This window comes from Girardinichthys multiradiatus, chromosome 11 (assembly GCF_021462225.1).
Source record: "Girardinichthys multiradiatus isolate DD_20200921_A chromosome 11, DD_fGirMul_XY1, whole genome shotgun sequence".
NCBI lineage: Eukaryota > Metazoa > Chordata > Actinopteri > Cyprinodontiformes > Goodeidae > Girardinichthys > Girardinichthys multiradiatus.
This window is the reverse complement of record NC_061804.1, coordinates 28,706,201-28,722,489: the sequence shown is the minus strand read 5'-3', so window position 1 is coordinate 28,722,489 and position 16,289 is coordinate 28,706,201. Positions and strand designations below refer to the sequence as shown.

At 38.0% G+C, this 16,289-nt stretch overlaps 2 protein-coding genes across 2 annotated transcripts; both read left to right on the top strand.

Moving 5' to 3' along the window:
• The first annotated feature begins 1,198 nt into the window (after positions 1 to 1,198).
• prdx5 (peroxiredoxin 5) lies at positions 1,199 to 5,730 on the top strand. The gene is made up of 6 exons (XM_047378367.1): positions 1,199 to 1,488; positions 3,036 to 3,170; positions 3,260 to 3,391; positions 3,493 to 3,531; positions 3,617 to 3,681; positions 5,387 to 5,730. The coding sequence occupies exons 1-6, from the start codon at positions 1,393 to 1,395 to the stop codon at positions 5,490 to 5,492; spliced, it is 573 nt and encodes a 190-aa protein (XP_047234323.1). The 5' UTR covers positions 1,199 to 1,392; the 3' UTR covers positions 5,493 to 5,730.
• Positions 5,731 to 10,403: 4,673 nt separating this feature from the next.
• LOC124875950 (barrier-to-autointegration factor) lies at positions 10,404 to 16,246 on the top strand. Its single transcript, XM_047378388.1, has 3 exons — positions 10,404 to 10,535; positions 11,293 to 11,445; positions 14,707 to 16,246. Exons 2-3 carry the CDS (start codon positions 11,320 to 11,322, stop codon positions 14,851 to 14,853), a joined length of 273 nt encoding a protein of 90 aa, XP_047234344.1. The 5' UTR covers positions 10,404 to 10,535; positions 11,293 to 11,319; the 3' UTR covers positions 14,854 to 16,246.
• Positions 16,247 to 16,289: the final 43 nt, after the last annotated feature.

Below are 16,289 nucleotides of genomic sequence, written 5' to 3'. Positions count from 1 at the left end.
ATGCATGGCGGTGAAAGAACAAAGCATTACAAGCAAAACACTTTCTGCCCACTGTGCCTTTTGGTGGAGGTTCCATCATGCTTTGGGGCTGTGTGGCTAATGCCGGTACTGGGAATCTTGTTAAAGTTGAGGGTTGCATGGATTCCACTCCATATCAGCAGATTCTCGAGAATAATGTTCAAGAATCGGTTACAAAGTTGAAGTTACGCGGGGATGGATATGTCAACAACAACCCAAGACACTGCTCAAAAGCTCAGGCGTTCATGCAGAGGAACAACTACAATGTTCTGCAATGGCCGTCCCAGTCCCCAGGTCTGAATGTCACTGAAGATCTGTGGGGTGATTTAGAGTGGTCTGTCCACGCTCGGCGACCATCAGACCTAACTGAACTGGAGATGCTTTGTAAGGACGAATGGTCCAAAATGCCTTCATCCAGGATCCAGACACTCATTAGAAGCTATAGGAAGTGTCAAGAGGCTGTTATTTATGTAAAAGGAGGCTCTACTAAATATTAATGTGATTTTTCTGTTGGGTGCCCGAATGTATGCACCTGTCAAATTTTGTTTTCTTCCATATTGCACATTTTCTGTTGATCCAATAAACCTCATTTCACCACTGAAATATTACTGTGTCCATCCGTTGTTTGATATATCAAACTGAAATAGCTGAGCCAAACACCCAAATGTTTAAAAATAATAATTCAAATTATCAGGGGTGCCCAAACCTTTTCATATGACTGTAGCAAGTTGCTGCCACCATGTTTCAAAGTAGTGAGTCTAATTTGCAGCGAGACTCATGTATAATTTTCCTTCCACTTCACAGTTTTACCTCTTGTAGGCGTTTCACATATCATTACAATACACTGGACGTTGTAACGTGACAAAATGTGAACAAGTTTAAGGGGTATGAATACTTTTGCACACAAACATATTCACCCGCTCCATTAACAAAGACACAGGTGTGGATAACATGGTTTCATTCCCTTTAGAGATGAACCAGTTAAGCTGCTTGCTTGCTCAAGAAGCTAGAAGGAACTACACCATAACTGTTTACTTACAGGAATAATGAGCTCTATCTGAATCTAGATCTATCTTCTTCTATATGTATACGTTATAAATCTGTATTAGCGACACTCAAATCCAGGTTTCTCTTCTGACACCCTGATCAACCAGTCCAGCATATGAGCGTCTAGCTGGTTGTTAGCAGATGGCGCTGTGATAGATTTATCAGCTCTGCTGGGCCTGAAAGATGGATTAAGTCCTCTCAGACAAACTCAGAGCGGGTCAAACTTGCTGTGACTGTAAATAAACCAGTGACTGTAAAATCAGTCTGACGTACGCCAGGTGTGACGCACTTCTTAACGCTAACCGGTTAGCTGCGCAGCTACAGTAGATGTTTTCCATCACGGGTTGTCTTCTTCAACCCACCAGAGTCCTCCGCTGCGTCAGACTGCTGCGCTGCTCTCCAGTCACCAAGATGCCGATTCAGGTAACAAACTTTCAGATAACGCTAGCTTCAGTTTACGCTTTTTGACCTTCAGGAAGGGGGGGGGGTGACTTTATTGTACTGCTAAAAGCTAATATACTTGTTTTACGGTTCTCGCTGTAACTGTCGCCATGACAGGCGCCTCTGAGACTGACATTTGTTTTCTGTTGTGTATGCCGTGATTTAAGAGCGAGTTACAAGCTATAAAAGAAGCGCCTGCAATGTATGCGTCTGCTGTTGAATTGTTTCTACTTACATATATGCTATTAAGATAGTAATCAGGTGGAGCAGTTCATGCTGCCAGTAGTTAAATGCAAAACTACTGAAAACCAATCATTGCAAAAAAGGTTTGTGGCCTCCGCCTGCAAAACCATTTCCGTTTTTGGGTTCGTGTTCCCCTTTAGTGCACCTTTTTATTAATTTCAATAACACCAAAACAGCTGACACTGTTTAACAACCCCCTCTATATTGAACTGACCAGATTAATATTCCAGAAGTTTAAGTGACTTGATATTATACTCTGATTAAGTCTTCCTTAAACTTTTTTGAGTAGTGTATATATTATATATATTCTCTCTCTTTTCATTTTCTTTTGTCATGTGCTTGTATGGAAGTGTTATTAAAGATGGATGACCTGTGTTATTCAACCCTTACCCATGTTGGGCGTTAACCCTGTAATTTTCAGTAAAGGTATTAAAAAATTGTAATTTAAATGTATGGTGATTTGTCTCCCCCTAGTGGATATTGTTGGATATTTGGATATTTTGGAATTTCTAAATTTCAGTCTGCAAAGATTTTTGTATAAAATACCATTTTTTTATGTGTTTGTACCCCAGATTCAGTGCAGTTTATTTATATTGCTCAACTCACACAGGTCTAATATATTTCCAATTATATAGAATCCAATTTGATCCACACTGAGTTCATATCAATTCAATCCAATCAAATAGTCAGATGCAGATCCATTTATATACAGTACAATTTGAAACGAATTATAATGGAGTAAAATTAAATCTACTTGATCAATAAGGCCAAGTGGTAAAAAAAACCTTTCTATCTAAGGAAGCACGACTGCGTGCATTTAGGTGCTGACTTCGCAGCAATTCCTGAGCTGGAGCAAACATATTGTGAGGAAGCTAACGCAATCTGAAAATTGGATTTTTGTTTGTTTAATATTTAGAAAATGGTTTCATAGCTCCACATTTTCAGATGTGTTAGATTTATGTCTGCTCCATATATAACGAACTTATTTGAAAGCTGAAAAGTTTTTAACAAATCAAAATGGTTCAGTAACAATCTAAAGAATGATATTTGCTTGAATTGCAAAACAACTGCTAACAGCTAGTAGGGAAAAATAAAGTAAACATTTTCAAAAGCTAAAACACAAATGACATTGTCTCAGTTAAATATTTTCCTTCACAGTGAATTGTGACCATATACTGTTACACTTTATAAATAAGAGACCAATTAATCCATTGAAAAAAATTACCTTTGACACAAGAATTGTTTTAACATAATGTTTTAACATAATTTAACATAATTGCTGTCAGGTTGGTGAAGCTCTTCCTGCAGTGGAGGTTCAGGAGGGTGAACCAGGAAATAAAGTGGCGATGGATCAGCTATTTAAGGGGAAAAAAGGAGTCCTCTTTGCCGTACCGGGAGCTTTTACCCCCGGGTGCTCTAAGGTGAGCCCACCCCGCTAACACCGCTTGCCTTGTCCTCGACCCACTGATCTATGCATCAGCTGACCTCATTTTTCCTCTGTTGCTTACAGACTCACCTTCCAGGCTTTGTGCAGCAAGCTGAGGAGTTGAAAAGTAAAGGTATACAGGAGGTGGCATGCATCTCTGTCAATGATGCATTTGTCATGGCTGCATGGGGAAAGGAGCATGGCGCAGATGGAAAGGTATACATTTAGTTAAAATATGAAGTTTAAACAGCACACCACGTGTTTTCAAACACATGCGAAATGTTGAGTTTTTTTTAATTACTAATCTACCTCTACAGGTTCGAATGCTGGCTGATCCCACTGGTGCATTTGCAAGGGTAAAAATAATTGTCCCTTATATACCAGTTTAGTTCAAAGTCTGATGTCTGTTTACTCATTAGCTCTTATTTTTCTGCTCATTAGGCAGTCGACCTGCTACTTGACACTGATCAGATTGTGCAAGTACTGGGCAACCAACGCTCCAAGAGGTAAATCCTTTCATCTTTTTTTGTTTTTAATTTGCAATAACCAATCAGTAGCGTTGATTTTTATTTTTTAGCTAAAACAAGTCTGGAATTATTCTGAAATCAAAATGTCTTAAGATTTTTTTTAATAAAGTCAAATTACAGTGCCTTGCGAAGTCTGCATACCCCTTACTCTTTTCCACAGTTTGTCACATTAAAACCACACACTGCTGTGCATTTTATTGGGATTTTATGCTATAGACCAGCACAAAGTAGTGTGTGATTGTGAAGTGGAATCAAGATAAGTAAATATTGAAATATTAAAAGTTAGGCTTACATTTGCACCAAGTTCCCCTTAATAAAATCCAGTGCAACCAACTGCCTTCAGAAGCCGAGTCCGATTCGCTCTCAGTATAAATCCAGATGTTCTATGAAGTTTTTTAGAGAGGAAAGTTAGAATCATATTCCAAACTTTGGACCTATCAAGTAGCAGTGTGCATTCCATAGTTGCATTGCTTTTAACGTTTTCCAGATCTGGATCAATATGGAAAAAAGAAAATTGAGTGTGGAGAAATGTTGGATTTCCCAGACTTTTTTCTTTCTTACACTTTCTATTGAACAGTATTCCAATAATGCTTGATAAATTAATATTAAATGGACATGTTTCATCTTTGATTTGCCATATAAAACTTTGTTTTTAATATTTTACTGATTAGTAGTTTGGTGTTGTATGTGCCGCCTGGATGTCCAATCATTCAACAATCAACCAAAGGCTATTTTACTACTTGTTTGGTCTCCAAATAACCTTAAACATGGGTTGAAATGGATCTGTAGTTCTGACAATGGGTCTAAAACACAAAACAAAGCACTAAAACTGCTCTTTTGGAGTGTAAAGAATCTGAAGTATTTGAGACTCCAAGAGTGTAAGATACTCCTTTCCTTATTTGAAAACTACAAGATGCATAGAGTAAAAAACAGAGCTAATCTAATAAATCTCTGCTAGAACTATTAAAATGTCCAAAAAAATGATGTAGAAATAATTTAGAAATGCAAGTCTGGACAAAAGTGGATTTTTGTAAATGTTTTGGAACCCTGTGTCTACCTTAATTAATAGGCTGGGTATATAGGGCATTAATCATAGATGCAGCCATAGCTACTCTGGAGGAGCAGCAGAGATCTACAGCGTAGGTGAGAGAATCTGTCAGTGGAGTGACTATTAGTCGTGCACTCAACAAATCTGGCCCTAATGGAAGAACGAGAAACAGACCGCCATTGTTGAAAGCCATAAGAAGTCCTGTTTACCACCAGCCATACAGCAAATATGTGGAAGAAGGTGTTCTGATCAGATGAGACCAAAACGTAACTTTTTGGCCTACATGCAAAACCCTGTGTGAGGGAAAACTAACACTGCACATCACCCAGAGCAAACCATTACATGGTGAAACTTGGTGGTGGCAGCATCATGCTGTGGGATGCTTGTTGGTTGACGTTTGTGTGTGTAACATGCCAAAACGTTCAAGGGAATACACAACTTTTGAAGCCACCGAATCTCTTAAAGGTTCTCTTCATGCTGCAAAGGTCAATAATAAGAGCTTCACTTCTGGAACACTCACAAAATAATTTCACAATCTTTTTATGATTGTTTTCAAAGACGGCAACTTACTTCTTGTTTGAATGATTTCCTTAATTTACAGTCTAAATGCTGTGTATTCTAAATGATGCGTTTCAGATATGCAATGTTGGTGGAAGACGGCGTCGTGAAGAAGATCAATGTGGAGCCTGATGGCACCGGGCTGACCTGCAGTCTCTCCTCCAACATTCTAGCTCAGCTGTAGGCTGCTGCTGAGCTTATTAAACCCAGTTCTTCTCCTGGTGGTACTAATAAAGCTTGCCTCCTACCCATTCGACCTGGGCCCTCTTCCCAAAGACGGACGCAAATCCTGGACCCTAGGGACAGGAGGAAGGTGATTAATGCGCACAATTATGGCATGAAGAGGAATTCCTGGGGCAGTCCATTTAACTTTGTATACTGTTACTTAATACTGAATAAACTTCATTCTTTTCCTCATTTTACACTTTATGTGTTTGCATTTGTTATTCATTTTATATTGATAGAGAAAAGGTTTTTGCTGCTTTATTTTCCTGTAAAAACTCTACACCTGTTTTAAACCGCGTGTCACTTTCAGTTAAAAAAAGCTTTTAGGGACTGTTTTTTGCTACATATGCAAAATGCATGTATGCTAATTAGATTCCGCTAGAAATAGGTGTGCCATTTCTGTAATAAACACTGAAATTACTGAAAGAGGGAATGTAGGCTTGGAACTGTTAAAGCAGGGCTTTAGTAGCAACCTATAGCATGCTTCAGGGCTATTACTACCATTTGAAAAATAACCTGGATGCATGTAGCACCGTTTAAAATAAATCACAAATTGCTGCACTAAAAAAACTAATAAGAAAAATCAATAAATGCAGCTGCTTAAATGAAAACAATTAAAAGGACACACTGAATGACCTAAAAAGAAATGGAGCTTAAATGTAGTTTATCAACGATGCAATCAAAATTGTTCTTTTTGGGTCTAGGAGCTAAAGGCAGCAATAGGCAATAAAGTCCAATCCTCCTGGGCTGCAATACCTGTTCATAGGTGCCTGAAGTAGGTCGACTCCATGTAACACAGATATGAAGCGCTTCTCAGAAAGATTAGTTATACAACTACATATGAGTTCTGTTATTCACAGGAAACCTAAAATCAGGTGGGAGAGAAAAGAGTATAAAACCAGCTCCCACAAGGTTTCTCTCCATCTCTATCTCTCTCTCTGGGAAGCCGCTTGCCAACATGGGTAATGTTTTTGTTACAAGAACCTTTTTACAACATATTGCATATACCTTAACAATCATCCATTACTCCTCTCACATACATTTTTTTTTTTGTAAAATAAACAAATTGGGCAAGCTAAGCTTCGTGGAGTCTCCCCTTTTTGTTGCCGATTTGGCGCCAGACTGGTAACAGGTTTATAAAGTTGAATTTATCAGTGATTTTCTTTAATCCAAACAAGGTCTAAATCAGTGGTTCCCAACCCTGCTACTCAATGCCCCCTGTCCGGCCTGTTCTTGGTGTCTCCTTGCTGCCACACACCTGATTTAAATAACTGTGTGGTTACCAGGCTGCAGCAGCACTTGATGGTATGCAAAGGTCATGCAATCATTTAAATCAGAAGTGCTGAAATAGATACACCATGCAGGACCAGGGTTGGGAACTAGTGGTCGAACTTATACTGGTCCTTCTCAAAATATTAGCATATTGTGATAAAGTTCATTATTTTCCATAATGTCATGATGAAAATTTAACATTCATATATTTTAGATTCATTGCACACTAACTGAAATATTTCAGGTCTTTTATTGTCTTAATACGGATGATTTTGGCATACAGCTCATAAAAACCCAAAATTCCTATCTCACAAAATTAGCATATCATTAAAAGGGTCTCTAAACGAGCTATGAACCTAATCATCTGAATCAACGAGTTAACTCTAAACACCTGCAAAAGATTCCTGAGGCCTTTAAAACTCCCAGCCTGGTTCATCACTCAAAACCCCAATCATGGGTAAGACTGCCGACCTGACTGCTGTCCAGAAGGCCACTATTGACACCCTCGAGCAAGAGGGTAAGACACAGAAAGAAATTTCTGAACAAATAGGCTGTTCCCAGAGTGCTGTATCAAGGCACCTCAGTGGGAAGTCTGTGGGAAGGAAAAAGTGTGGCAGAAAAAAAATTGAGGGAGATTGTGGAGAAGGGCCGATTCCAGACCTTGGGGGACCTGCGGAAGCAGTGGACTGAGTCTGGAGTAGAAACATCCAGAGCCACCGTGCACAGGCGTGTGCAGGAAATGGGCTACAGGTGCCGCATTCCCCAGGTCAAGCCACTTTTGAACCAGAAACAGCGTCAGAAGCGCCTGACCTGGGCTACAGAGAAGCAGCACTGGACTGTTGCTCAGTGGTCCAAAGTACTTTTTTCGGATGAAAGCAAATTCTGCATGTCATTCGGAAATCAAGGTGCCAGAGTCTGGAGGAAGACTGGGGAGAAGGAAATGCCAAAATGCCAGAAGTCCAGTGTCAAGTACCCACAGTCAGTGATGGTCTGGGGTGCCGTGTCAGCTGCTGGTGTTGGTCCACTGTGTTTTATCAAGGGCAGGGTCAATGCAGCTAGCTATCAGGAGATTTTGGAGCACTTCATGCTTCCATCTGCTGAAAAGCTTTATGGAGATGAAGATTTCATTTTTCAGCACGACCTGGCACCTGCTCACAGTGCCAAAACCACTGGTAAATGGTTTACTGACCATGGTATCACTGTGCTCAATTGGCCTGCCAACTCTCCTGACCTGAACCCCATAGAGAATCTGGGGGATATTGTGAAGAGAACGTTGAGAGACTCAAGACCCAACACTCTGGATGAGCTAAAGGCCGCTATCGAAGCATCCTGGGCCTCCATAAGACCTCAGCAGTGTCACAGGCTGATTGCCTCCATGCCACGCCGCATTGAAGCAGTCATTTCTGCAAAAGGATTCCCGACCAAGTATTGAGTGCATACTGTGCATGATTATTTGAAGGTTGACATTTTTTGTATTAAAAACACTTTTCTTTTATTGGTCGGATGAAATATGCTAATTTTGTGAGATAGGAATTTTGGGTTTTCTTGAGCTGTATGCCAAAATCATCCGTATTAAGACAATAAAAGACCTGAAATATTTCAGTTAGTGTGCAATGAATCTAAAATATATGAATGTTAAATTTTCATCATTACATTATGGAAAATAATTAACTTTATCACAATATGCTAATATTTTGAGAAGGACCAGGGCTGCAGAAGGGGCGAAAACAAAAATGCCTAAGCAGCGATACCAGGTCATCACACAGTCAATTCTTATTTTTGAAATTTATCTAAGTATCTAAATATTTACAAGTTCAACATCTATTTTACATTCTCATGCCCACGATGACCGTAAGTAGACGTCATGTCCAAAGCTTTGAAATTTATTGTTTTTCAAGCCTAAAAGTTCATGCGCAGGGTATAGAGTTTACTTCAACGAATAATGTTACAACCCACGTTTTAGAACAAGTAAAAAGTATAAAGTTTTTTGGTATATGGTTTGATGAAAAAATTATATGGAAAATACATATAGAAAAAAATCATAGATAAATGCAAAACCATATTAAACATTATGAGATGTATGACTGGTATTGATTGGGGAGCAGATCGAACAGCATTGAAAATAATTTATGTAGGATTAATTAGATCAAATATTGATTATGGAAGTATAATTTATGGATTAGCAGCAAACACACATCTTATAAATATATATTTTATAAAATTAGACAATATACAACATCAAGCCTTAAGAATTTGTACAGGAGCAATCAGAACCAGTCCAATAGCAGCACCTCAGGTAGAGATGGGAGAGATGCCATTAGATCTACGAAGGAAACAGTTAGCAGTAAATTATTGGATAAATTTACAAAGCAATAATCCGGATCATCCTACACGTGATATTTTAAAACCATGCTGGGAAAAAGAAAAAAAACAAGTTAAGAGTTTTGGTTGGATTATCAATAATATAGCAGAAGAATTTCAAATATATGAAAAAGAAATAAGTTCAATGTTGCCTTTGCCAGTGGTGCCACCGTGGCTATTACCAGAGGCAGTGGTGGATATGGTATTGATGGAAAAGAAAAAGGATCCAAAATGTATTTTAGATTCAAATATAATACAGGAATATATATAAACAATTACTATCATTATGTTCAGATTTACACAGATGCATCAAATACAGATAAAAAAAATAGGAGTAGCATTTATAATACCAGAATTTAAAATAAAATTAGGAAAAAGAATTACAGATGGATTATCAATATATTCAGGAGAATTATTAGCCATATTGTTAGCAGAGCAGTGGGTGGAGGATATAAAACCATTAAAAACAATCATTTGTTCAGACTCAAGTTCAGCATTATTAAGTTTAAAATATAATCAATCCGATGGTAGGCCAGACATTTTGTTGGAAATAAAACATACTTTATTTAGAATACAAAGGATGGGATTAATATTAGTGTTTTTATGGGTACCAGCACATGTAGGAGTTGGAGGGAATGAGAAGGCAGACAGGATAGCAAAGAAGGCAACACAGAACCATATTAGCTTTATAATTAATATTAGTAAGTCAGAGGCGAGAAATATAATTAAACAGAGAATCAGGAAAGAGTGGCAAAAAAGTTGGGATGAAGAAAAGAAAGGAAGATGGTTTTACAGAATCAACAAGATAGTAGGAGAAGTAAGAACTGGAAGAAGGAGCAGAAAAGAGGAAAGGTTAATTACAATTTTTTGATTTGAACATACAGGACTTAAATCTACATTGTTTAAGATAAAGAAACATAATACAGGAAAATGTGATTATTGTGGAGAGGAGAAAACAATAGAACATGTAATATTGAAGTGTCAGAAATATGAACAAGAAAGAACAATTTTAAGGAGAGAATTTGTAGGTATTAAAGAAAATGTTAATTTGATAGATACATTGCAGACATATTCAAATCATAGTTAGATTAAAAAAACAAACTAAATTAATTAATAGAATTTGATTGTTGTAATGGTAAATAAGTACATTTAAAACCACGAAGAACCACACTCTATACCAGTCAATGGCGGTAATGCACACCTCAAAGTTATTTACCAACCGCCAAAAAAATAATACAGGAAGAAGAAGAAGAAGAAGAAGAAGACATAATGACCTGGGCGCAATGCATTGTGGGCGCCGGAAGAAATAGAAACCAAATAGCTTACTTTTCAGTTACAGTTTGATTTACTCCGGGGTGGACTCTGCAAGGTACGTTTTTACGAGGCCATATAGCTTAGCTCTAAAAAGTTTCAATTTAATATAAGAACGTTAGAATATACTAACCAACAAAGATAAGTAAAATAAGCAAAGAAACAATGTTGCTATTTTAGCTCTAAGGCGCCTTCAGTTTTAGCTACATCATGTCTCAGTAGCGCTAATTTCAAACCTTGAGCTTTCTCGTAGACTTTCTAAGTCATCACGCAACGTTTGAAAATAGCAAGCACCCTCTGGATTTACGGGGTAAAGTTTCTTAGCGGAACGTGTAGCTAGCAGGGGACGTTGGGCCGTTTTAATACAACTGTTAGCGCTCGGCTGCTGGTGTTGCGCGCCCATTTCACAGCTGTGATAGTGTGGAGCAGTAGTTTCCAATCAGTGTGTAAATACGCGAGATATTTCCCACTGTGGTTAGAGTAGATTTATTATCATGAACTAGCAATGAACACTACTTGCATCACATGAAGCCAGCAGTGAACTTGGCTCCTGATTTGCCTCTACAACGCTAAAGCTCAGCATGGAATAAAGGGCGTTTAAGCTGCAGTTAATGATTCAGAATAACAATTAATTGGCTGTCGTTAAAAATCTAGTATCACAAACTATGCTTGCTACTGTTTATAGACGTATTAGAGATCCAAATAGAAGTATAAAAACGATCAAAAAGTTATTTTTACATAATTGGTCCCCATTAAAAATCATTAATTAAAATGTGGCAGACAACTTGAATTTCTGTGTTATGCTTTTGTTGCAGCTCAGCCGTTGGATTTCTGACACAGCCATGTCTTCAACGTCCCAAAAGCATAAAGAGTTTGTGGCTGAGCCTATGGGTGAGAAACCTGTGATGGCTCTAGCAGGCATTGGAGAAGTCCTTGGCAAAAAACTGGAGGAGCATGGTTTTGATAAGGTGACTTTGTATTTATTTCTTTATATAATCAAAAAAATTCTCCTTTTTTTTGTTTGTTACTTTCATACAATTTACAGTAGGGGTGCACGGTGGCGCAGTTGGTAGCACTATTGCCTTGCAGCAAGAAGGTCCTGGGTTCAATTCCCAGCTGGGGGTCTTTCTGCATGGAGTTTACATGTTCTCCCCGTGCATGCGTGGATTTTCACCGGGTACTCCGGCTTCCTCCCGCAGTCCAAAGACATGCCAGTTAGGTTAATTGGTCACTCTAAATTGCCCTTAGGTGTTACTGAGTGTGTGCATGGTTGTTTGTGTGATGCCTTGTAATGGATTGGCGACCTGTCCAGGGTGAACCCCGCCACTCGCCCATAGACTGCTGGAGATTGGCACCAGCTTCCCTGCGACCCACTATGGTATAAGCGGTAGAAAATGACTGACTGACAATTTACCGTTTCATATAACAGTTTGTGAAATAAACATTTATTTTGAATAATAATTAAAGATGAACTTTTTACTGGCCCATACCAATTACCTGTTTTCTTGAGGTCTGACTTGCATGTTCAGATTTTGACCGATTTAATTTTGTGTTATTAGCGCTTTAACATAAAATAGAGAGAACGATGTGCTGTAAGGTCTTGGATAGAAGTTGTAGTTTTGACTCCAAACAAAAAAGAAAAGAATTATCCTCATTTATATATTAAAGGACATGTCTCTAACCTTTATCAGATTTTTACTAAACCCCCTAAAAGCATTTTTCAGTATTTGACCTGTCGATCGTTGATCAGAACCAATCAAGTGTAAATTGGCTGATTCCAGTTCTTGGCTATTTTGTACAACAGTAGGCTTGGTTTGGCTATGAATAATTATTAATAGGAGCCAAAGACAATTATTTACAAAGTTAATAATTTAGATCAAAATTACCAAGTCAGGGCACCACCTGATTATCAAGAATTAATAGTCAAACATCTTTCAGTTTCTCTTTTTTTAAATTTGTTTTTATGAATACCTACCTGGTGATGTGAATGGAACAATAGATGGAGTAAATTTATGCACTGGTATTCTATAACAGCAAGTGCTGCACACATATAAAGAATAAACACAACTTCTCTCCAAAATACAAGAATGTGTTAACAGAATACTTCAACTTCCAGTAAAAATACTTTAGTAAAGAAACACTTTAACTGGGCTAGTAAGATTACACTCAACTACTAAGTAAAACGGTCATGAATAGGAAAAACTAATAAACTATATTAAAAAAAAACTGGAAAATGCAGTGTAAATCAATGCAGTGATATCAAAGATTAGTGTGGATGTGTTTAGGAACCAAGGTTTGTTATGAGGAATTGGAAATAAGGCCAAATTAACTTTAAAAGGGGCGACAGTGGTAGAGATTCGTCCTGGACCGGTGGGTTGCTGGTTCGAACGCCCGCTCTCTCCTTCTCAGTTGTTGTGTCCTTGGGCAAGACACTTCACCTGTCTTGCCCGCTGATGGTGGTCAGAGGGGCCCGGTGGTGTTGATTGTATGGCAGCCTCATTTCTGTCAGTCTGCCCCAGGGCAGCTGTGGCTACAATGTAGCTCACCACAGTCAGTGTGTGACTGATTGTTGTGTAAAGTCCTTTGGGGTCGCTGGGGACTTGTTAAAATGCTATACAAATGCTGGCCATTTACCATTTAAAAGCTACCAGAGATCAACCGCTGCTTGGTTTTCAAACCTCCAGTCGACAAAGCAGAAGAAAAAATAATAAAAACTGTTTTAATCAAAATAATGTTTAATAAATTGTTTGCAGAATTAGAAATAAATAAAATTTTGGACAATTGATTCTTACTATTGTGTTAACTAGTCATCGCAGTGACTGATTAAATATGGTGATTATTTACCAAGATGGCGGCATGCTTCAGCCGGTCGCAGCGCGAGCAGAAAACCTGTGTAATAAACAAAGCAGTACTAATGACTGCTACCATCTTAGCATTAGCAGAGCTTTAGCATTAGCAGCTGGAATAACAGAGACACAATTTAGCACATTTATAAGGATATCCTGTAATATGTTATGACTTAGTGAAAGGAGAGTCAGGGAAAACGCACATAAAACAAGTTCACGTTACTGGACCATCAGTAAGCTATGTTTACATGCACAAAATTTCATTATTGGATTCAAATAAATTAATCCGAATATACCTTTTTATACGGGCACAGAATAAAATAATCTGACCATGATGGGTGTTTACATGCACAAGACTTTATTCAGAATAGAAGCACTTTGAAATGCGCAGATTTTTCAGATTTCCCTAAACCAACCGTTCTGAGTGTCCAGAATGGAGCTGTGCCAGGTTCTGAGAGTGATTGAGGCGTTATTGTGTTCCATAATTAATTTACAGGCTTAATGTGGCAACAGACTAGTTGTTTCCCCGCCATTTCGTGTCTTGTCACTAAAGGCAGAAATGCGTTGTTTACATTGGGAACAAATGCAGTGTCAGGTCAGTTTGCCCCCAACAGAATGACATAATCCGAACAAGTGTTTACATACCGGATTGACAATCAGGATAGACCACCCCTCTCATTCAAAATACAATTTAATTTCAAGCGAGCCAAATCCAGTCATTAGATTCCAATTGCTGGGTTTAAATGACACATTTTTATTCCAATTGGCCCTTTATTCCAAATACTTATGTCCATGTAAATATGCCTAATGTTTCAACCACTCATTGAAATAAACTTTAAAGCACAGCCCGAAACAAATTTTGCAGCATCAGGTCCAGTGGTCTGTTGGCACCTAAAGCAGTTAAGCACCACAAATGAAACAAAACACAATGACATAAATAATGTTGAGATTGTTGTAGCCTAAACTAATTTTCTCTGCCCAGACACAACCTCTTACTGTGAACCATTCTGATGAACAGGAGAGCAGGTTGAGTTCAGCAGGTCTGATGAACAGAGATGTGACAGTTGCTCTTGGTCCAGTGGCTGGTCGAAACCATCGCTGGTTAAGTTCTTATTGGCTTTGAGAAATGTAATTGAATTTAATGGAAAATGACAAACCAGTTTGAAAATGTGAAAGAGAAAACATACTTTCTGTTTGAGAAAATGTTGGTAAAATTCCAACTGACTTTGCTCTCTTCTCAATAAACCATTCAACTGTCACAGCAGAGGTGAGGAGCAATTCTAGTCTGAGCTGTTTTTCTAGTTGAGCTGCTCTACAACAGGGCTCTCGTTAGAAGAATATTGCTGTTTTGTTTGACATGGATGTTTTGTTCTTCCTCTGTAGGCATACGTGGTCCTCGGGCAGTTCCTAGTTTTGAAGAAGGATGAGGAGCTTTTCCGGGACTGGCTTAAAGACACATGTGGAGCAAATGCCAAGCAGCAGCGTGACTGCTATGGCTGTCTTAAGGAATGGTGCGATGCCTTCCTATAAAACCTGTCGTCAATCTTTTTTTTTTTTTTCCTACTTCTGTCTGAAATGAACATTACTTCTTCAACAGTCTCCACTCAATTCACTTGTGAGTGTTTGTAGTTGTAGTTTTCACTAAATCAGTAAAGTGACACATTCATTCAGACGCCAGCCATTTATTAAATCAGTTTTATCATTATACAGTAATGGCATCCTGCAATGTCTACTTACTGTTTTATGCAAAACAGGTTGATTTATTTCAGCTGTAAACATTAATACACAGAACTCTTCTTCGCTTGTAGGTTACCGATAAGTCGGGTTGCAGTCAGACTAATTATAGTATAGCTACGGCTTTTTAAATGTTCTGACACGTGTGTTTTAGAGTTGTCTGAAATAAAGAACTGTTTATAAATGTGCTTAACTTGATCTCTTAGGTCAAATGTAAATTGTACAAAAAATCTGCTGTTTTATGCATCTTACTCACATTTAGAAAAATACTTTGCATTAACAACTAAATCTAGTTCCTGCTGAAGAGACATTCTTGATGCATGATGCTGCCACCACCATGTGTCACTGTGGGGATGTTGTCTTCGTTGTGATGTGCAGTGTTAGTTTTCTGCCACACATAACATTTAACATGTAGGCAAAAAAGTTCAATTTTGGTCAATATGATGATTTTGCTACCACTGTTCAGAAAACTACCTGTTTTCAGCTGTAATTCTTGGCATATTTGCTCAGTTTTCTTACAAATGCCAATGAGAAGTTTGACAAACAAACAGCATTTTTCCTAAACAACAAATCCTCTGCTGTAAGTGCACCACAGACAGTGTCTTTTTTGAAATGTCTTGCAGAGAATGTTGCATTTTGTTCTGAAAATAAAAATTAACTAACTTGATTCTTGTTATAGCAGTAAGGTTGTAGATATATGTTTAGAAAGGTGCTGTTTTAGCTTTTGAACAATGGAAATGAAACATCACCATTAGATTACATTTGATCTGATTTAAGCTCTTTCTGGAACTGAAGATGGAAATGTACATGACTAAAGATGCTGATGCAACAAACCTAGATCCTGTTAAGATCAACTATATTACCTAACTCACAAATTAAAACATCTTGTGTGCAGTGTTTTTAGATGAACATTCACTCCCACCCTCGTTATGTTTCAACTCGATATGTACTCATCAGATGCCTTAAAGCTTGCTGTTGTAAACATGTATTTAAATCTAATAACATCATTGTGTTATCTAATTTGTGTGATACAGATTGATGTTTAGATGCCCTCATCAACAGCTTTATAACAATATAGTCATTGAGGTTCCTTTGTTAAAACACCGGCCCTTGGGTTTTGGTCTGACTGAAAACTTTTCAGCTTTTTTGTGTTCAATATAAAACAATAAACGGCATGTGTCACATTCAAGCACATCTCTCATTTTATGTGTTTGCTGTAAAAAACAACATAT